This window comes from Penicillium griseofulvum, assembly GCF_001561935.1.
Source record: "Penicillium griseofulvum strain PG3 chromosome Unknown contig_14, whole genome shotgun sequence".
Taxonomy (NCBI): Eukaryota; Fungi; Ascomycota; class Eurotiomycetes; order Eurotiales; family Aspergillaceae; genus Penicillium; species Penicillium griseofulvum.
The window spans coordinates 172,745-194,187 of NW_024467437.1; the positions used below are offsets into that span (position 1 = coordinate 172,745).

A 21,443-nucleotide genomic window follows, 5' to 3' on the forward strand; every position below is an offset into this window, starting at 1 on the left:
ACTGTCGCTTTGGTTTTTGCGCCTCGTATGTAAGCTTTCAGTGCGGCGGTGGACACGCGTGGGTGTATGAAGGTTCGACGCGCATGGTGACATATGGTCCGGTGTATGTGGCAACGATAAGATGAACGTATTAAAATCGTTAAAGGCCTCATATAAACTGGCATTACATGAGAAATAGATAGACCAGGGCGCATTGTTGCAACGCGCTCCAAACTCCAAACGTTTGGAGTGGCAGAACCATCAAAGCTCCCCTCCTTCCGCCTTCGCCACCGAAATCTTCCCGAGCTGCACTCTCCCTGACTTCATCTATCTACAACCTTGGGTGATATTTCTCCTTTACAAGTGACATTACTTGCGGCAGGAGGATGAGCCAGGTTTGTGAGACCATTTAAAATCGATCAATCGCCGACATCTCGTGTCTCGGCGCGGCCTGAATCTCGACCCTCCGCAGATTCTTGTCGCAACTCACTCTTTCTTTCATCGTTTTTTTTTACCCTTGATTCAGCCATACAACCACCAAGATGGCGGACCAAAATATTTCGCAGTACAAGTACTCGGCGATGTCCAACCTGGTTCTCCAGGCGGACCGTCGTTTTATCAGTCGCACCCATGACGAACCCACTGGAGACCCGGAGTCTCTCGCGGGTCGCATTGGGATCAGGGAGATGGGTGGACGAGTCGCGCGTGACGACGCGCCCAAATCTAAAAAGTTAGCTCCCACAGCCCTCGAGCGGGGCGCAATTGGTGAGGGTGAAGATGTGCTTTTACGCGAACAGAAAAAGCGCCACCGCGGCCAACCTGCACAACTACGAGGCCAAGGTATCCTTTCAGCAGCCGATGCCTTCGTCGAAGGCTTAAAATACCGTCCTCGCACACCCGCCACACGAGCCACGTATGACCTTATTCTCACAATAACCGGCAGCCAGCTGGGCGATGTCCCCCACGAAGTCGTCCGAAGTGCCGCGGATGCTGTTCTGGAATTACTGAAGGACGAAGAGATGAAGGATTTCGATAAAAAGAAGGAGGTTGACGATCTTCTGGGGACCTCAATGAATCCCAAGGAGTTCAACGAGCTCGTAAACCTGGGCAAAAAAATCACAGACTACGATGCCCAGGACGAGGATGAAGAGATGGAAGGCGGCCTCGATGAAGAGGGCGGCGAACTGGATGAACGCCAAGGTGTTGCTGTGGTCTTCGATGAAGAAGATGAAGATGATGAGCGCATGGGCACCGTGGACGAAGTTCGAGACGAGGACGAGCTCACCGACGAAGAAGATGAAGATGAAGCAGAACGAATTGCAACCGACGACGCTGCAGCAGCCCAAGCCGAAGACGGCGATGAAATGGTCATTGATGGAGGTCTAGGTGAAAGTGATAAAGCCGCAGACAAGGCCGGATTGAAAGTCTCTGCTCGCCAAATCGATGCTTACTGGCTACAACGTCAAATTGGTGCCATATACACAGATGCTCACGTCCAGCACGAGAAAACAGATGAGGCGCTTGAAATCCTCGGCGGAAAGCAAGAGGATGGAACATTAAAACCACTGCGCGATGTCGAGAACGACCTCATGGAACTCTTTGACTATGACCACCCTGATCTTGTTGCTAAACTAGTCACCAACCGCGATAAGGCCGTCTGGGTTACCCGCTGGAGAAGAGTCGCAGAGGACGACGATGCCCGTAACCTTGTGGAGCTTGAGATGGTCGAAGCCGGTCAACGTGCCATCCTTGATGAGATCCGTGGCAAAGAAGCCGGCGACGAACTCGGTGCACCATCAGAAAAGAAGATCAAGTTTGACTTGATGGATGTCGATGTTCCTTCAGGGCCAACTGCTGCCGAAAAACCCACTGAAGGTGCCCAGGCTGGCATTCTTCAGCCCAAGAAAACGATCAATCTGGAAAATCTGGTCTTCCATCAAGGCAACCATCTTATGACCAATCCCAATGTCAAGCTTCCCCAGGGTTCAACTAAGCGAGCATTCAAAGGATATGAAGAGATCCACGTGCCCCCACCCAAGGCCAAGAAGGAGGCTGGAGAGAAGAATATCCCCACCACCGAGCTGCCGGAATGGGCCCGTGTTGGATTTGGAACCTCAAAGGAACTCAACCGTGTGCAGACAAAGTGCTACCCTTCAGCATTCCATGACGACGGAAACTTGCTTGTTTGCGCTCCCACGGGTTCCGGAAAGACCAATGTTGCTATGCTCACGATCCTTCGAGAAATCGGGAAGAATCGCAACCCTGAGACTGGAGAGATTATGTTGGATGACTTCAAAATCATATACATCTCTCCTTTGAAAGCTTTGGTTCAGGAACAAGTTGGCAACCTTGGCAAGCGCCTGGAGCCTTATGGTATCCGAGTGTCCGAGCTTACAGGTGACCGTCAGCTCACCAAGCAGCAAATTGCCGATACGCAGATCATCGTCACCACCCCTGAGAAGTACGACGTGATCACCAGAAAGGCAACCGAGACTAGCTACACCAACCTTGTCCGCCTAGTTGTCATCGACGAGATTCATCTTCTCCACGATGAGCGTGGCCCTGTCCTTGAAAGCATTGTCAGCCGCACGATTCGTAGAACCGAGCAGACTGGAGAGCCTGTGCGAATTGTGGGTCTCAGTGCTACCCTTCCCAATTACCGTGATGTAGGAAGCTTCCTACGCGCAGATCCCAACAAGGGCATCTTCCATTTCGACGGAAGCTACCGTCCTTGCCCCCTCAAGCAGGAATTCATCGGTGTCACCGAAAAGAAGGCGATCAAGCAGTTGAAGACCATGAACGATATTTGTTATACCAAGGTTATGGAGCAGGTCGGGCAACACCGAAACCAAATGCTTATCTTCGTCCACTCTCGAAAGGAGACTGCGAAGACCGCCAAGTATATCAGAGACAAGGCCCTTGAGAATGAAACGATTGGTCAGATTCTGCGCAGTGACGCTGCTAGTCGTGCCATTCTCTCCGAAGAAGCAGACTCTGTGGACGATGCCAATCTGAAGGATCTCATGCCTTACGGTCTCGGTATTCACCATGCTGGTCTGAGTCTTGCCGATCGTGACTCAGTCCAGGCACTTTTCGCCGATGGAAGCCTCCAGGTCCTGGTTTGTACAGCAACACTGGCCTGGGGTGTCAACCTTCCGGCCCACACCGTTATCATCAAGGGAACCCAGGTCTACTCTCCCGAGAAGGGCGCGTGGGTCGAGTTAAGCCCGCAAGACGTTCTGCAAATGTTGGGACGAGCTGGTCGACCTCAATACGATACCTTCGGTGAAGGTATCATCATCACATCCCAAGCCGAGATTCAATATTATCTCTCGCTCTTGAACCAACAGCTTCCAATTGAGTCGCAGCTGGTAAGCAAACTGGCAGACAATTTGAATGCTGAGATTGTGCTTGGCAATGTGCGTACCCGCGATGAAGGTGTCGATTGGATAGGCTACACTTACCTTTACGTTCGGATGCTCCGATCACCTGGTCTGTACAGTGTTGGCGCTGACTATCAGGACGATGAGGCCCTGGTGCAGAAACGAGTGGATCTTGTTCACTCCGCTGCTGTAGTCCTTGAAAAGGCTGGTCTCGTCAAGTATGAGAAGAAGACTGGGCGCCTGCAGTCAACTGAACTTGGACGTATCTCTTCGCACTACTACATTGGTCACAACTCAATGCTCACCTACTCCCAACACCTTCAGCCTTCTATTACGACCATTGAATTGTTCCGAATCTTTGCCCTGAGTGATGAGTTCAAGTACATTCCCGTTCGCCAGGATGAGAAGCTTGAGCTTGGAAAACTGCTAGGCCGTGTGCCCGTCCCTGTGAAGGAGACTATCGATGAGCCCCATGCGAAGATCAATGTTCTTTTGCAAGCTTACATCTCCAGACTCAAGCTTGAGGGGCTTGCGCTGATGGCAGACATGGTCTACGTCACTCAATCTGCCGGCCGCATCATTCGCGCAATTTTCGAGATTTGCCTGAAGAAGGGCTGGTCCTCAGTGGCCAAGACTGCGCTTGATCTCTGCAAAATGGCCGAGAGGCGCATGTGGCCAACGATGTCCCCTCTTCGTCAATTCCCCCACTGTCCAAGAGATGTTCTACAGAAGGCGGAACGCATTGACGTGCCCTGGGGCAGCTATTTCGATTTGGATCCTCCCCGCATGGGTGAGCTCCTGAGCATGCCCAAGGCTGGACGTGTCGTGTGCGACTTGGTGTCTAAGTTCCCTCGACTTGATGTTCAAGCTCAAGTGCAACCCATCACGCGATCCATGCTGCGTGTAGAATTGACCATTACTCCCAACTTTGTCTGGGATGACGAAGTGCACGGCAATGCTCAAGATTTCTGGATTCTGGTTGAGGACTGTGACGGAGAGGAGATCTTGTTCCACGATCGATTCTTGCTTCGTGGCGAATTTGCCAAGTCGGAGATGAATGAGCATCTTGTCGAATTTACTGTTCCTGTCTCTGAGCCGATGCCCCCCAACTACTTCATCTCGCTTGTGTCTGACCGATGGATGCATTCTGAAACGAAGATTGCCGTATCCTTCCAGAAGTTGATCCTTCCCGAGCGCTTCCCTCCCCACACACCCCTCCTTGACATGCAGCGCGCACCAGTCAAGGCGCTGAAGCGTGAGGACTTCCAGGCTTTGTACCCCAACTGGCAGCATTTCAACAAGATTCAGTCTCAGGTCTTCAAGTCAGTATTCGACACTGATGACAACATCTTCCTCGGTGCTCCCACAGGAAGTGGAAAGACTGTTTGTGCTGAGTTGGCTTTGCTTCGTCACTGGTCAAAGCAGGATAGCGGCCGTGCAGTCTACATTGCGCCCTTCCAGGAGCTTGTCGATCACCGGCTGGCTGACTGGCAGAAGCGCCTTGGTGGTCTGGATGGAGGCAAAACCATTGTCAAGCTTACGGGCGAGACCACAGCTGATTTGAAGCTTCTCGAACAGGCTGATCTTGTGCTTGCCACTCCCACTCAGTGGGACGTGTTGTCTCGCCAGTGGCAGCGACGTAAGAACATCCAGACAGTGCAGCTGTTCATCCCCGACGAGCTCCACCTACTCGGCGGCTACGCTGGATATGTGTACGAAGTGATTGTGTCTCGCATGCACTACATCGCTCTCCAGACTGAGAACGAAATGCGCATTGTTGGTCTTAGCGTGCCTCTTTCCAATGCTCGAGACATTGGAGAGTGGATTGGTGCCAACAAGCACACAATCTACAACTTCAGCCCGCATGCCCGTCCTGTGCCACTGGAGCTTCACCTTCAGTCCTTCTCCATCCCCCACTTCCCCTCTGCCATGCTCGCGATGGCTCGTCCAGCCTACCAATCGATCTTGCAGCTCTCCCCAGATAAGCCTGCTTTGATCTTCGTTCCAAGCCGCAAGCAGGTCCGTGCAACTGCTGCGGACCTCCTCTCGGCGTGTGCCATCAATAACGATGAAGATCGTTTCCTGAACGCTGACGTCAGTGAGCTTGCTCCTTTGCTTGAGCGTGTACATGAGCAGACACTTGCCACCTCGCTTTCCCACGGCATTGGCTACTACCACGAAGCTCTCAATGCCACTGACAAGCGCATTGTCCTGCACCTGTTCAACATTGGTGCGATTCAGGTGCTGTTGGCTTCGAGAGATGTGTGCTGGGAACTGGATATCACAGCTCACTTGGTCATCGTTATGAACACTCAATTTTTCGATGGCCGTGAGCATCGCTACATTGACTACCCCATCAGCGATATCTTGCAGATGTTCGGCAAAGCCTCCCGTCCCGGTCTGGACAAGCTTGGCCGTGGTGTCCTTATGGTGCCAGCAGTGAAGCGTGACTACTACAAGAAGTTCTTGAACGAGGCCTTGCCTGTCGAGAGCCACCTACAGGTCTATCTCCACGATGCCTTTGTGACTGAAGCCAGCACAAGGACCATCTCCTCCACCCAGGATGCGATTGATTGGATGACATATACCTATTTCTATCGCCGTCTCCTCGCAAACCCGAGTTTCTACGGTCTTAGCAACGTGAGCCACGAGGGACTCAGCACGTTCCTGTCAGACTTGGTCGAGAACACATTGAAGGAGTTGTCAGAGGCAAAGATTATCGAAGTTGATGAGGAAGATGACAGCGTTTCGCCTTTGAACGCTGCCATGATCGCTGCTTACTACAACATTTCGTTCATCACTATGCAAACCTTCTTGATGTCTCTCTCTTCACGGACGAAGCTCAAGGGCATCCTGGAGATTGTGACCTCGGCGACTGAGTTCGAGTCTATCCAGATGCGTCGTCATGAAAATCACATTCTCCGCCGCGTGTACGATCGTGTGCCGGTCAAGATGTCGGAGGTTTCCTTCGACTCTCCTCATTTCAAAGCCTTCGTCCTCCTCCAGGCCCACTTCTCCCGCATGCAGCTCCCTCTTGATCTTGCCAAGGATCAGGAGGACATCGTTCGCAAGGTCCTCAACCTGCTCAGCGCTTGTGTTGATGTGCTCTCATCCGAGGGTCATCTCAACGCGATGAACGCAATGGAGTTGTCCCAGATGGTGGTTCAGGCCATGTGGGATCGTGACAGCCCTCTGAAGCAGATTCCCCACTTCTCTCCTGAGGTGATCAAGGTGGCTAATGAATACAAGTATGTATCATCAAAACAATCTCCAGACACATCTGCTAATCTCCATTTTTACAGGATCAACGATATCTTCGAATTCATGGAGGCCATGGACCCATCGGAGAACAAGGACTACGCTGCTTTGGTCAAGCGTCTTGGACTCGACAACAAGCAATTGGCGCAAGCTGCGGCTTTCACCAACGAGAAGTACCCCAACATCGAGCTTGACTTCGAAGTTGAGGACGCCGAGGGCATCACCTCGGGCGAACCCGCATACCTCAAGGTCAAGATCGAGCGGGATATTGAAGAAGACGAGGAACCCGACGCCACTGTCCACGCACCTTTCTACCCCAGCCAGAAGATGGAGAACTGGTGGTTGGTTGTTGGTGACGAGAAAACCAAGAACCTGTTGGCTATTAAGCGTGTCACCATCGGCCGCAAGCTCGAGCTGCGCCTGGAGTATGTCGTTCCTACGCCCGGAGAGCATGAGTTGACGCTCTACCTCATGAGCGACAGCTATGTTGGCGTGGATCAAGCTCCCACATTCAGTGTCAATGCTGCAGAGGGAATGGACGAGGATGAGAGTGAGGAGGAGGAAGAGTAAATTTCATGATTTGGGTTGCAATTTGTAATAATAGTTCATGTTTTCAAAGCCTTTAGAATATGAAGGAGTTCGATATTACTTTTTCGATGTGACACTACGTAAAATACATTCATTACTCTATACTTTATATGCCAGAATAGAGATTTTATACACGTATTTGATCCATACCCAACTATTCACATCTTTAATTCAAAATATTCTGTAAACAGACAAGTCTGCAAGGTACATGGCGCTTACCCAATTAGGGCCAGAAATCCCCCGCATGATCACGTTCCCCCAACCTCCCCTTCTCCAACTCTCCCTCTCCCCTCTCATATCTCTCCCTCTTCAGCATCAATAGCATCCTAAGTCGTGTCCTACATATTGATTTTATTCAGGCCCTGTTAATATCTTCAATTAAGCTCAATTCGACCCAGGAAGCTCGGTGGAGCTTCCTATCTTATCTTTCAGACGATCTGACATGGCAATTCGCACCATGAAGTTTACTCCCGAGTAAGTACCGTTGATATACTTGACAGATTGATATTTAATCTTCATTGAGCAAATTTTCATAGCTCCTGACTAATACAGAACTTTCCAGGGTCCTGCTCGGAGCACCCAGGCGGTCCTCAGCCACCCCCAACGCGGCCGGCACCCTAGCAGTCTACACGCAGACATCCTACTCTTTCGAGTCCCATTCCAAGACCAATGAAATTCGCGTTATCGATATCAGCTCCGGCCGATCTGCCCTTATCACCAACGACCCCGGGGCCAGTAACCCACAGTGGGTGGACGACAGCAATAAGCTAGTCTGGCTTAAGAGCAAGGGCAATGGGAATACAAGCTTCATCGTCGGCGATGCCCACCAAGCTGATGAAACATACACCGCAGGCACTGTCCCAGGCCCCGTATCGGACCTGAAGGTGGTCCTTCTGGAACCAGGAAAGGTCGGCTTCGCCGTGACAGGCAAAGCCAATACAGATGGATCGCTGTACAACCCCCACGATGCTAAGAAGCCACACACAACCGGTAGACTGTACACATCTCTCTTTGTTAGACACTGGGACTCGTATGTCGAGCCCCAGAAGAACGCGATCTTCTATGGCTTGCTGGAACAGGCTCCTCTGTCACCGGCCCGTAGACGGGCTGGGAAGTACTCCATCTCGGGTCTCACGAACTTGATCGCGGTCTCGGGACTGGCGGGCGTCGAGTCACCGATTCCGCCTTTTGGTGGTACTAGTGACTTTGATATTAGTCCGTCGGCTATTGTGTTCATTGCGAAGGACCCTAACCTAAACCCTGCGACTCATACTTCGTGCTCGTGCTACTATGCTCCCATGTTCTCGTGGACTAGCATGAGTGAGCCTGAATCGAAGATCTGCAAAGTTGCCGGTCTTCAGGGAGCGATGTCGTCCCCTGTACTTAGCTCGGACGGTAGCTCTATTGCCGTTCTGGCGATGCGCGAGGATGGCTATGAGTCTGATAAGAACCGTATCCTGTATGTTCCTAACCCATGGAATGGCGATATGATCGAAATATTCCGGTCGGACGATGGCGAAGGACTCTGGGATCTCAGTCCCTCGGCCGTGTCATTTGCTCATGATGATAAGTCGCTGCTCCTTCACGTCGAGGAGGTTGGCCGCGGAATTCTTTACCAGCTGCCGTTGGAGAATGTGCAGACAATCAAGCCCGACTCTCTAAAGAGACTAACCCGGGCGGGTTACGTGAACGACGCCGTTCCCGCGGCTGCCGGATCGTCCAAGCTGTTCGTGTCTAGCAGCAACCTGGTCGATAACAGCCTGTGGACCATAATTGACCCAGCCAACCCAGATGATATCCAATTGGTATCCTCAAACGGGCGGGGTGGCAGTGCATTTGGCTTGTCCCCAGCGCAGGTCGATGAGATTTGGTTCAAGGGAGCCGAGGATCACCCTATCCACGCGTGGGTCGTAAAGCCGTCGGACTTTAAACCCGGCAGCAAATACCCGCTTGCGTATTTGATCCACGGTGGACCCCAGGGTGCGTGGAACGATCAGTGGAGCACACGCTGGAACCCCGCTGTTTTCGCCGAACAGGGCTACGTCGTGATTACGCCTAACCCAACAGGCAGTACTGGCTACGGGCAAGCCTTCACCGATGGAATCCAGGGACAATGGGGCGGTCGGCCATATGAGGACCTGGTTAGGGGATTCGACTATATCGAGCAGCATTTGGATTACGTCGACACTACGCGCGCGGTTGCACTGGGCGCCTCGTATGGCGGCTACATGATGAACTGGATGCAGGGCAATCTTCTCGGGCGCAAGTTCAAGGCGTTGGTCACGCACGATGGAGTGTTTAGTATGACCTCTCAGATGGCTAGTGAAGAGCAATACTTCCCTCTGCATGACCTGAAAGGGCCGATCTGGAAGGTGCCGGAGAACTGGGCGAAGTGGGATCCATCGCGGTTCACGGAACACTGGAATACACCTCATCTGATCATTCACAACGAACTGGATTACCGCCTGACGATCGCTGAGGGTCTGGCTGCCTTTAATGTGCTTCAGATGCGCGGCGTCGATAGTGCGTTCTTGACGTTCCCTGACGAGAATCATTGGGTTCTGAATCCTGAAAACTCGCTCATGTGGCACCGGACTGTTTTCAATTGGATTAACAAGTACGTTGGACTTCCTGTAGAGGAATCCGATCTGTCACGCGGAGTAGCCAGTTTGTCGCTGTGACAATAGTCTCTTTGATGGCTAATAAAGGGAGCTAAACTTGAACATGAAACGTATACGAATATTTTTTTTATGAAGGTTATTGTTCTTTTCTTGGAAACAAAGCCTTGAGTACACGATGTCTTTGTGCTATAAGTTGTTTCGGGTGTTTCATCTCATTGTCGATGGTTCTTTGAGGGTTTGGACAATCACATACATTTCTTATATATAAAGTGTCCTTTTCCTCTGCATTTTAGTTATATTTCTCATACATTGCATAGTAAATCACCTCGACAATTCAATCAAAATGGAAAACGATCCAACAACTCCCAACTCCCCTGACAGCGTCGGTTGGATCTCTGAACGAACCCTTTCAGTTTCCACCACATCAACCACCACACTGGCAGATCCTTTCAGTCCAATGAGCATCTCAACACCTCAAGACTTCACTAGATCTCCCTTCCCAATCGAATCACCCAATATCCCCTTCCACGAAAGTCCCAACTTCCATCCTCAGTTCCTCCCCCTCCTACGCCATCTCTCTACTGAACTTTACCCTCTCGTCAACTGTGAAACAGGCCTCCACCACCCGGACTTCCCACCAAACATGTTGGCCTACAATCTTCTGACCTCGGAACAGGTTGATAACCTCGCCCGTCATTTCCATCAGGTCTACCCACCTGTCCCGGCTACATTTAATTATCCTATTCATATTAAACCATGGATTGGTACTGAGGAGGAGAAGACAATTGATCTTCCTACGAGGGTGAAGAGGTTAGGGCGGTTTTTCGGGTTGAGGGGATGTGAGGAGGGGCGGGATGTGGATATAGAGGACGATCATGCTGATCCTGAGAATGGAAATGGTAATGGGAATGAGATGAGTGAAAGTGATGAGGTTTTACAACAAATGGAGTTGGAATGGCAACAAGCATTGCAGAGAGCATATGCTGAGGAGTCGCATCGATGGAATTTGAAGTAAATTTCAATGTTATAGAAATATATTGAGAATAGACCAGGCTATTTATGACAATGCCAATAACACTAAAACATCCAATTTCCTTTTTGAGACGGAGTTTGCGCCGTGGCTGACGCCTCGTTTTTGTTTAGCCGTCGGGTAAAAAGGAGAAAGAAAAAAAAGACACAGGCTAATAGAGGGGGGGGATAATAGTGGAATAATGGGATAATGAGGGGAATGAGGGTGATTATGGGGTAATAGATGGAATAGAAATAGAAATATTAATAGTCTCTCCATTGCCCTACTTTCTATCATCTACCATCCACCATCTATCATCTATACAATTCACCATAACAATCTACAATATAAAATCTATCAAAATGTCCAAACCTCTCATCAACCACATCTATACAGCAGACCCCTCCGCCCATGTTTTCAAAAACAAACTTTACATTTACCCCAGTCATGATCGTGAAACAGACATCGCTTTCAATGACAATGGCGACCAATATGACATGGCTGATTACCACGTCCTCTCAATGGACTCAATCACCAGCCCCGTAACCGATCACGGTGTTGTCCTCCGCGACAAAGATATCCCCTGGGTCTCCAAGCAACTCTGGGCTCCAGATGCAGCCACAAAAAATGGGAAATTTTACCTCTTCTTCCCGGCCCGTGATCACAAGGGTATCTTCCGGATCGGTGTAGCTGTCTCCGATGCCCCGGAAGGTCCTTTCGTCCCCCAGAAGGATTATATCCAGGGTACCTACAGTATTGACCCTGCTGTCTTTGTTGATGAAGAAGCTGGCGGTGAGGCATATCTCTATGTCGGTGGTATCTGGGGTGGACAGTTGCAGTGTTGGGTTGAAGGGAAAGATATTGAGAATGGGGAGTGGGTTGATGGGGATGAGGGTGGTGAGGGTGGAAAGAAGAAGAGACTTGTCTTCGATGAGAGTATGTCTGGGCCTCAGGAGCCATCTGGAGAGGGTGTGAAGGCGCTTTGTCCCCGTGTTGCTCTGTTGAGTGATGATATGCTTTCGCTTGCCTCGTCCGTTAAGGAGGTGGTTATTCTTGCCCCCGAGACGGGTGAGCCTTTGTTGGCCGATGATCATGAGAGGAGGTTCTTTGAGGCTGCTTGGGTGCATCGTTATAAGGGAACTTATTATTTCTCTTACTCGACTGGTGATACTCATTTCTTGGCTTATGCCACTGGTGACTCGCCTTATGGTCCGTTTACCTACCGCGGACGCATTTTGGATCCTGTGCTTGGATGGACAACTCATCATTCCATTGTTGAGTTCCAGGAGAAGTGGTACTTGTTCTATCATGACTGTGAACTTTCAAACGGAGTCGATCATTTGAGATCGGTGAAGGTTAGGGAGATTGTTTATGATGATGAAGGAGCTATTCATCTTGCTGAGAAACAGACTCCTGTTCAATAGATGGTATTGAGATTTGAATTTATTTGTTATTATTGTCTTTGAATCATTTATACCTTGGTGTAATGTATATGTACATTCTATTCTAATTGAACATTCCCTTATCCCAATTCTCCTGGACCAACTTCCAGTACTTCTCACGAGATCGTTCACGGAAGGTCTTTCCAAATTTAATCATAAAGAGGAATACCGAAGAACATGCCATACCAACAAAGGCAGCAGAAATAAAACATTTCTGGTACCCCAAGTCTTTAACCCAAGGTGTGATACTAATTAAGGTCAGTTTTAAGTCTGCTAGGAACTCGAAGAAAGAAACATACCCAAAACTAATGGCGAAAGACATGGTATTCCGGACCAGCATCACACTAACCAGCGCAACACTGCTCAGTTCACGGTAGCTGTCAATAAAATAATTGACGCTAAGCGAGATACCACAGGCATTGCTGAAACCAAGCATGGAAATGGCCACGAGGAGCCCAAACCAGTGGATCTCGTGAGCAGCGCCGACACCCCATAGAATAAGGGAACAGGGTACAAGTATGAAACAAACCATAAAGGGCCAGAGCCGGTGCTCTGCCTCCATGATGCCGCCGTTTCGACGGGCTAGTTTGACGGTGAGCCAGTCGCTGAATCGGCCAGTGAAGAGGGATCTATTTTGGTCAGCATCAGCTTGGTTGAAGTATTGATTAGACGGGAGAATCTTACCCTATCACCACACCAGTAATGGGAGCTAGATAACACAGACCGACCATAGAAGATCTGGGATGAGTTAGCTTGGATTCTGCATTTGCTCGAGTAATAAGACCAACCCGAAGTTATATGGATCTCCGCCAAGAATGATAGAAGTCGTTCCATTCATAATGTTAAAGTAAACCAGGTAGGATCCATAAGAGAAGCTGGATTGCATGTTAGTCAACATTCATAAGCCCAAGACATTGCAAATACATACCCAGCATAGAAGATGACCGGCCACGAGAGGAAGTAAAGAGACTGCCAAAATCGACGGAACATCGTATTGGTATCCTTTCTTGGACTCCAGAGTGCTAATTTACTTATATATGACTTCTTAGTGTAAACTGTACCGGTCTCAGCAGGCTCGGTGTCAGCGGCTGTAGATTTCTTCTCGCCGTCTGAGCTGAGTTTGGGCAACTGTGTGTGTGCAAAATTGCCCATCTCGTCGACGTTCGCTCGAGAATAGGTAGTTTCCTCGCAGAAAAAGAAGAGGAAGACGGTTGCACAGCCGACAAAGATACTTGGGTAGTAAAACACCCACCGCCAGCCGTGGTACTGGGCGATGAAGCCGCAGATGACAGGCGCGATGTAATTACTTCCTGCTAGACAGAATGCGTATAGTCCCATGTATGTTCCTCGCTGGTGAGTGAAGTACTGATATTTTGTAAGAATGGGTTCTTTTGTTAAGGCGGGTTCGACTTACCACATCGGTGACAGATATTTGAGGGAGCGCTTCCACGGGCGCCGTGAAGAAACCTAATAGAATACATCGTGCGAGCCATTGACCGGTCGTCTTTGCATATGGTCTAAGCGGTGTTAGTAGACTTGTCTCTCATGGTGAGCATTATACTTCTTACCCCCACATCGTCATAGCCTATAGATTAATTATTAGCTATCATCTTCAAGTGATATCCAATTGTGAATATCTTACCAAAATTCCCATCATGGACAACAAGTAAGTCGGCCGCTTGCCATACTGCATAGCAAAGGGCTGCCAGAATAACAGACCCCAACCAGCCAACAAGAACATAAACCCAGTTCCCTGATTAAGAGTACTGATAGGTAATCCCGTTTCTTCGGAGAGCGGCCTAAGGACTGAGTAAACAACCGAGCAGGCAATTCCTCCGAACCCGGTATAGCTAGAAACATGGCATTAACATCCAATCGTATTACACGTCGTAAACTATACTCACACGCTCACACAAATAGTCGATAGGAGCTTCCTTCTTGGACTCCAGTTGAGAGGGTCGTCTGGGTCATTCGAGGGCGTAGGGATTAGCACAATATCACGGTCTCCATGGTCTGCATGTCTGGCTTCTAAGTCATGATTTACATCCACCAGAGTGACAGTTCCTGGTATAGCTGTGCTGTCGATGACTGGCGCCATGGTGGGGGGGCAAAATGCAGATTTCCCTGTATGTGAAAGAGTAAAAGAGCAAAAGAGCAATTGAAAGAGCAAACAGGAAGGAAGCAATATAAATGGGATATCAATCCCCACAGATCAACATATTTGGGGAAAAGACCCCGGAGATAGAAAAGGGACGAAGTTGGGCAATGATAGACGAAATAAAAAAAAAGATAAGGAGAGCTATCGGTTTCCCCCGCAAACTCGGCCTTGGCGAGGGTTTTGGATGTTTTTTATATCTTCAATTTATCTCTTTCATCCAATCATCTCTTCAAATATCAAATATCTCCAATTAATTGCGGAGTATCTCGGCATTTAGTCCGATTCTTATCAACGACATTCATTGGATAATTCATTGTTTTACTTACTTGACCCCCTAGTTGACCCCCCCAATTAACCCCCCCAATTAACCCCCCCAACTTCTTTGATAGTCATAGATTCCCTTCCTATTTCGGTCTAATGTCTTCCTTTTCAGGAAATAAACGACTCAACTAATTCTTGGCTTCGCCGCCATAACGCCTCTGCACTTTCTTCACCCGCTGGAAAGTCGAGATGCGGTAACTTGGGTGTCTGGCAATGGTCGAGAAACGCTCCAGATTGGGCTAAAATCTCGTATTCACCAATCAGTATGGAGGACATATATGTCACATGGTTATCTCTACCTTCAAGTTCCGGATCGAGCAATCCACGCAACACTGTGGCACTACCTTGACCGAGAGATTTCGGCGCTTGCTGTAACAGGACCGGGATATCTTCACCCGCTGGAAAATCCTATCAGAATGGTCTTCACCGCTGTCTCAGATGGTCATACCTTCTTTCTTCCGCTGGAGCCAGGATTTGATATCCTCCATTGCAACATATGTCTGGATGTTGGTTTTGGTATCTGACTGGTTAAGATGAATACCGGAAACACAATTCATCAATTAACTCACTTCCTGGATTTGCAGAAAAGGCAACGATAGATTTCTTCTTCGCAAAAGACTTGATAAACAAAACGATGGCGAGCATGGATTGTGAATATCCATCGAGACAATGGTAATTCTCTCCATTCTATCTAAATCAGCATTTACTACGACAGACCTAATCAGCAAAGCTCAAGCTCACCTGAAACAATAAATCTTCCCACGAAGGTGCAGGCGCCTCGTTCCGCAGACTAGACGTAACCAGAACAACCCTCGAACCAGGTTTCATAATTGGACAAAGCAGATTCAGCATCAGGAAATAACACAGGTAATTCCTCTGGAAATGGGACTCGAGTCCGTCCACCGTGAGCTCCCACGGTACAGCCATGACCTCCGGAAACCCAACGAAGCCATCGATGGTCACGCCTAATTTCATGATAGTTTGCGCTGCCTCCTGAAATGAAGCCAGCATGCCGGGGTCGGCCGTCACAAAGATCATTTTGACCGCATTGTATTTCCGCTTGATGTGGTCAAGCACAGGCTGGAGTTCGGGCTGCGAGCGACCTGTGCATATTATAGTTCCTGCACCCCCGTGGGCGAGGGCATCTGCGGTTGTTGCGGCGAGGTCGCCTCGTTTGAGGCCGGATATTAGAACTGTGGGAGATTGGTCAGTTTACATACCGGGTTGGGTGGGAGTGTGGTGTACATGTTTTCCTCTTCACCCGGTCTGGGAACGTCTTCGTCACGTCCATCCCCTGTGTCTGCTCGTCGAAGGTACTCATAGTGCTGGATTCTGTTTGAATTGGGTTGATATGTTGAGAGATGTCTGCTTTGAATAGACAAGCTCAACATGTCGTCATCATGAAGCCATCTCGGAGTGGATATTCGACCTCAATACATTGAGGTAAATAGGGCGATAATTGGGGCAAGTGATATTTAGGGGGAACATAGAATGGAATTTTGAATTGCAAAACATATAGACGCGCTAGGGAACTTCGAGCAACAAGTAGATGGGAATCAGCCTCAGGAGAAATGAATCAAATGCGCATTCATAATGTACAGCTAAATAAATCGAATACGGAGCCTGCCGATCAAATAACGCAGAAAGAAACACGCGAGATCAGGATATTAATGCGATGGACCGGCCTCATCCTCAGGCATCTGGTCAATAACGCTCTTCATGAGCTCAATAAGCTCATCAATGTCGGGCCGTTCCGAGGGTTCAACAGTGAGACATCGGCGAACAATATCCTTGACGGGTGCACTGATCGCAGGGACATCGCTTTTAGATGCATCATCGGTTTCGCCCGACTTGGCTTTGCCCTTAGAAGCGCCAGACTTCTCATCAGGGAATCGCCAGTCACCACCAAGAACACACATGCTCAAGCTACCACCGGTCTCCTCACTGCGCGCCTCAAAGGGACTCTTGCCCACGAGACAGGCGTAGAGTGTGCAGCCAAGCGACCAGATATCAACCTTGGTATCGATGATCGACCCTGTCTTCACATCGAAGAGCTCAGGTGCGCGGTATGGCATCGTGCTGTGTTCTGCTGCGGTATCTTGCACCGCCAAGGCGAGGGAGCGCGATGTGATGGCGATGGGGCTAGGCGCCAAAGAGCCCAGATCCATGAGGATGGGTGATTGGCCGTTGTCGTCGATCATGATGTTTCCTATAACAGTTAGCTCATCGAGTCGACTTGGAATTTCCGCACGGTAATTCACCAGGCTTGACATCTCGGTGCGCATAGGGGCGCAGGTCCCCATCCTCGACACCTTCCTGACTCCGGGTGACCTCGTCATCCATCAGGGGCTCATTCTCCTCATCCTCCTCGCCTTCAGCCATGCTATGGGTAGCCCTTCGCTTCGGCTTCATATGCATGGTCCGTTCCTCGTCTGCCTCCTCGCCTTCTCTCCGAACAGCCTTCGCCTTGCGCGTAGACGTCGCTCCGCTCTTCACCCGGTACTGATGCATCGCGCGAAGCGCATCGGCCACACCCAGTATCAGGACCATCAGCCGCTTCTCTGGGAACTTGGTATGGTTAACCAGATTGGCATTGATGGCATCCTGGAGATTACCGCGCTGGTAGTATGGAAGTAGGATATAGACCGTCTTCGAGCCTGGATCTCCGCCATCGGATCTGAATTTCGAGCCGGATTCTGTGGACACGCAGTGATCGATCGAGTGGATGATGTTGGATTGGGAGCTGAAGAGGTTGTAGGCTTCGACTTCTTTCAGTGCTTGCGATACGGATTCCTGGCCAAATGGACAGCGGATCTTCTTCAGCGCGAATAATTCGGAGCTCGTTTTGTCTTGGACTAGGTAGACGTAGGAAAATCCGCCCTGTTACGTTGTCAGTTCAGACCAGGTTGCAGTTATTGGGGATCCATACCTCGCCCAACAAACGTAAAAGTTTGAAACTTCGATTGTTGATCTTCAGCTGTGGGGAGCTAGGAAAGCAACACATGCAATCCGTGAAGTTGTACAGAAGGTCGAAGAAGTATTGCGCCATGGTGTATAATGCGATGGTAGGTAAAGGGCCCGGTGACGTCCGGAATGGTAGGGTGGTAGATGCGCAGGAGTTAGTACAGATTGGAAAAGATCGTCGCGGAAGATAGAAGTGTCTTAGAGAAGGTAAGGATATATGCAAAGAAGTGGAAGTTCAAGTCGGTTCAAGTTGGTATTACGTGGAGTGGAGTCCTTTTTGTTGTCCCCCCCTTTCTCTTGTTTCTTTTGTTTTATATCTACACATTTCTTGACTCTCTTTTTTTTTCTTATCCTAACTGGTTAAGCTAGAACTGGTTGGGTCTTTTTTCATTTGTTTCTATCTTTTTCCTTTCCCAATCGCCATGGGAGTTGGGCCGTCAACTTGATATCCTTGCATTCTCCTAACGCTCCCTCTACACCCTTGACTTCGAACCCTTCCAGGGGCTATTGATATTCGCCCGGATCTTTTATTTAAAAGCATCCCGCATTTTTTTTTATTCTCTTCATATCGATATACTTCACAATGGCGCACGATGATGTACGTGTCGGTGAGGTGGTCAATGTCCCCGGTGGCATGCATGGAACGGTCAAATACTTGGGACCAGTAGCGGGGAAGGCCGGACGATTCGCAGGAGTCGAACTGAGTTCTGAACACGCGCAAAGAGGCAAAAACAGTGGCGATGTCGACGGCCGGAAGTACTTTGTGACCTCCATTCCGGGTGCTGGCATATTCGTTCCCATGAACAACAACAAATATGTCACAAAGCGCTCAAATGTCTCTACACCCACCACTCCTGCGCGTGGAAGACCCGTCAACTTTAGCAAATCCGTCAGTGCAGCACTGACGACCCCTCGCCCTCGAGTCCGGCGACCCTCTCTCCCTCGACCCGAATCCCCGCGCGTGCCTCCTCCAAAGCTAAGCCTAGCCGGCTTGCGTACACCATCAGCTGCATCGAGGACAAGCGGGATGAACAGCGCCATGCGTAGCCCCGTCAAGGCACCATCTCGGCTGTCTGATAGACCCTCTTCGCGACTGAGTGTGGATGATGATGCTTCGTCGTATGGACGGCCATCAGACTTCCGCCAACCACCCTCGTCGGAGATTCAAGAACTGAAGGATCAGATCAAAAGCCTAGAGAAGCAGCTTCTAGACCGAGATAAGCAGCTCGATGAGCAGTCTGGCACTTTGAGCGAGTTCCAGAAGACCTTGGAGGAGATGGAGGGACCGGATGGCCATTCGGTCCGAACACAGCTACGTGAACGCAACGAGCGGATTATCCAATTAACAGCCGAATTCGACGTCCACCGCGCAGATTTCAGAAGCACCCTCGATACATTGGAGATCGCGGCCTCCGAAACAGAACGCGTCTACGAGCAGCGTCTCGACGAGCTTATGCAGCAGAACAAGGAACTGCAGGACCGCGGCGAAGATGTTGAGATTGTTGCGCAGCAGCTCAAACAATTGGAAGAACTGGTCTCGGAGTTAGAGGAAGGTCTCGAGGATGCCCGCCGTGGAGAGGCCGAGGCTAGGGCCGAAGTCGAGTTCCTCCGCGGTGAAGTTGAGCGAACCAAGTTGGAGCTCAAAAAAGAGCGTGATAACTCCGCCGCTGCATTGAAAGACGCACACTCCACCGACGGACCCCGCAGCAGTAGTGAACTAGACCAGAAAGATGATGAGATCCGAGGACTCAAAGCCATTATTCATTCATTGAGCCGCGGAAACCCCAGCACGGCAGGCTTGGGACAGAATAATTCGGACTATGATCATAATCCAGAAGAGATTAATCAGCTGGAGATTCGACTACAAGAGATCGAAGAAAATACGAACCGCAAAGACAGCCGGATCGAAGAGCTTGAGCGTGAACTCAAAGAAATGCACCTGCAGTCTGGTAGCCGTCGCCGCAGCTCTACTGTCACCCTTTCACCGAAGCAACACAGGCCATCGCAGTCTGCGGGCAATATCTCCAATCACTCAAACAACCCCAACCCCAACCGTCTCTCTGACCGTACAGTGGTCCCGACCGACTGGCACGATGCTCCTTCGGAGCCCCGCCATCGCCGTGATATCTCCAACTCTTCCCAATCGCGGCTCGAAACCATGCATGAATCCGAGCGCTCTTCCGACGAGGATACCATGTGGTGCGAGATCTGCGAAACCGGCGGCCATGATATCCTGAACTGCACCAGCATGTTCGGCTCTGGCAAGAACACTGCTGAACGGAAGAATCTCGCTCGTGATGCTCCCGACGAACTTGCCGATGAACACCCAGTTCAGAAGACCGAACCTCTCAAAACCAAAGCCTCGTCCATCCATTCTGATACTCCCCCCGCATTGAAGACGGGAAGGGATGTGGTCATGGAAGGATTGAAGGGCATCGGCGGGCTGAGCTCCTCCATGGCTCCTATTGCCGGTAAATCATCGGGAGTCATCGACGAGTCTAAGTGGTGTGCTCTTTGTGAGCGAGATGGCCACGAGAGCATTGACTGCCCATTTGATGAGTAATGCTCTACATATGCATGAGTGCACCACATAACATTCCAGCTCTTTGCTGCATGCATCTACGGGGGGGTTTTTTCTAGTACATTATTGGGTTTTGGTTTCACCCGGGTTAATAAAGGTGTTTTCTTTTTTTTTGCATCAGCTGGAGCTTCCTGGTAGCTGGGAGTGAGGTCTTTATCTCAGGGAGGATTTGCATGAGGCTGTGTGCTTGTAATAAATACCATTTCTTTGGTCATAATAAGATGTCGTTGGAGTATACAACAGATTTCCATCTTCCATTGTATGTCGAGAGACGTACTCATCTTATTTTTATTTCTTTTTCTATTCATGTCATATCAAATAATGTTGAATTCGTCAGTCATAACCATTCATGATCGAAGAAAGATTACAGTTGCAGCAACCTCACCCTCCAATCGGTCTGATCAATATACTATTCAGGATGAGTCGGGGGCTGTACAATTTCCCCATCCTGATACTTGGACGCCGCAATCTTTCCACAATTCTTACACTTGCGCTTTTCTTCATCGGCCGCAAATTCCTCAACAACATCCTTAACCTGCGTCCCCAGGTCAACACACACGAACTTCTTCTCCCAGACAATCTCCTTGCAGTCCTTGCAATACCATCTCATAGCGTCGACTGCATCTTTAGCCCGCGGTTGTTCCATCACAACACCGACACTGTCCTTGAAGCGCACGGGGCAATGTGGGGTGTTCGCGGGCAGTAAAAAGATCGAGCCTTCATGGATAGGGATATCTTGGAAACTAGGAGGTGTGGTTGAGTTGTCGACTGTTTTCAGGAGCATTGATCCACGGTATTGATAGAAGAACTCTGGTGTTGTGTTTATGTGGAAGTCGGTTCGGGCATTGGGCCCACCCACTATCATCACTGTGTAGCCGGCTGTAGCCGGTGTTGACGGGTGGTATACACAGTAGTTATTGACTGGTGGTTGGAGGAGATGGGAGTTCTCTTCGAGCCTGGATATATGTTAGCAGGTGGCATTGAAATAGCTTGCACCGCATGATGAATCATATCATAGTTATCATAGTATTATAATACTATTATCATAACTATAGTGGGATTGTAAGAAAGTTATATATAGATTCATGGCCTTACCATTTAGGAATATTCAGCGCTGGAGGAAGCATTGTGAAAGATAA

General features: G+C 49.7%; 9 protein-coding genes across 9 annotated transcripts; 5 read left to right on the plus strand and 4 right to left on the minus strand.

Moving 5' to 3' along the window:
• Positions 1-521: 521 nt before the first annotated feature.
• On the plus strand, positions 522-7,190 carry PGRI_093530 (ATP-dependent RNA helicase BRR2; the record flags this gene model as incomplete). Its single annotated transcript, XM_040797066.1, has 2 exons — positions 522-6,610; positions 6,665-7,190. The coding sequence occupies 2 exons, from the start codon at positions 522-524 to the stop codon at positions 7,188-7,190; spliced, it is 6,615 nt and encodes a 2,204-aa protein (XP_040649877.1).
• Positions 7,191-7,665: 475 nt separating this feature from the next.
• PGRI_093540 (oligopeptidase family protein) lies at positions 7,666-9,889 on the plus strand (the record flags this gene model as incomplete). The annotated part of the gene is made up of 2 exons (XM_040797067.1): positions 7,666-7,682; positions 7,771-9,889. The coding sequence occupies 2 exons, from the start codon at positions 7,666-7,668 to the stop codon at positions 9,887-9,889; spliced, it is 2,136 nt and encodes a 711-aa protein (XP_040649878.1).
• A 283-nt stretch (positions 9,890-10,172) lies between these two features.
• On the plus strand, positions 10,173-10,844 carry PGRI_093550 (uncharacterized protein; the record flags this gene model as incomplete). The annotated part of the gene is made up of 1 exon (XM_040797068.1): positions 10,173-10,844. The coding sequence occupies one exon, from the start codon at positions 10,173-10,175 to the stop codon at positions 10,842-10,844; it is 672 nt and encodes a 223-aa protein (XP_040649879.1).
• Positions 10,845-11,200: 356 nt separating this feature from the next.
• On the plus strand, positions 11,201-12,262 carry PGRI_093560 (glycoside hydrolase family 43 protein; the record flags this gene model as incomplete). Its single annotated transcript, XM_040797069.1, has 1 exon — positions 11,201-12,262. The coding sequence occupies one exon, from the start codon at positions 11,201-11,203 to the stop codon at positions 12,260-12,262; it is 1,062 nt and encodes a 353-aa protein (XP_040649880.1).
• An 82-nt stretch (positions 12,263-12,344) lies between these two features.
• Positions 12,345-14,378, minus strand: PGRI_093570 (putative MFS transporter; the record flags this gene model as incomplete). Its single annotated transcript, XM_040797070.1, has 9 exons — positions 12,345-12,528; positions 12,580-12,909; positions 12,965-13,018; positions 13,069-13,155; positions 13,209-13,645; positions 13,695-13,797; positions 13,849-13,865; positions 13,923-14,130; positions 14,185-14,378. 9 exons carry the CDS (start codon positions 14,376-14,378, stop codon positions 12,345-12,347), a joined length of 1,614 nt encoding a protein of 537 aa, XP_040649881.1.
• A 489-nt stretch (positions 14,379-14,867) lies between these two features.
• PGRI_093580 (putative oxidoreductase, short-chain dehydrogenase/reductase family) lies at positions 14,868-16,080 on the minus strand (the record flags this gene model as incomplete). The annotated part of the gene is made up of 5 exons (XM_040797071.1): positions 14,868-15,157; positions 15,208-15,279; positions 15,329-15,446; positions 15,501-15,952; positions 16,005-16,080. 5 exons carry the CDS (start codon positions 16,078-16,080, stop codon positions 14,868-14,870), a joined length of 1,008 nt encoding a protein of 335 aa, XP_040649882.1.
• Positions 16,081-16,426: 346 nt separating this feature from the next.
• PGRI_093590 (putative serine/threonine protein kinase ENV7) lies at positions 16,427-17,808 on the minus strand (the record flags this gene model as incomplete). Its single annotated transcript, XM_040797072.1, has 3 exons — positions 16,427-16,968; positions 17,021-17,639; positions 17,689-17,808. 3 exons carry the CDS (start codon positions 17,806-17,808, stop codon positions 16,427-16,429), a joined length of 1,281 nt encoding a protein of 426 aa, XP_040649883.1.
• A 498-nt stretch (positions 17,809-18,306) lies between these two features.
• PGRI_093600 (CAP-Gly domain containing linker protein BIK1) lies at positions 18,307-20,286 on the plus strand (the record flags this gene model as incomplete). The annotated part of the gene is made up of 1 exon (XM_040797073.1): positions 18,307-20,286. The coding sequence occupies one exon, from the start codon at positions 18,307-18,309 to the stop codon at positions 20,284-20,286; it is 1,980 nt and encodes a 659-aa protein (XP_040649884.1).
• A 427-nt stretch (positions 20,287-20,713) lies between these two features.
• On the minus strand, positions 20,714-21,431 carry PGRI_093610 (3-hydroxyanthranilate 3,4-dioxygenase; the record flags this gene model as incomplete). The annotated part of the gene is made up of 2 exons (XM_040797074.1): positions 20,714-21,260; positions 21,400-21,431. 2 exons carry the CDS (start codon positions 21,429-21,431, stop codon positions 20,714-20,716), a joined length of 579 nt encoding a protein of 192 aa, XP_040649885.1.
• Between the last annotated feature and the right edge of the window lie 12 nt (positions 21,432-21,443).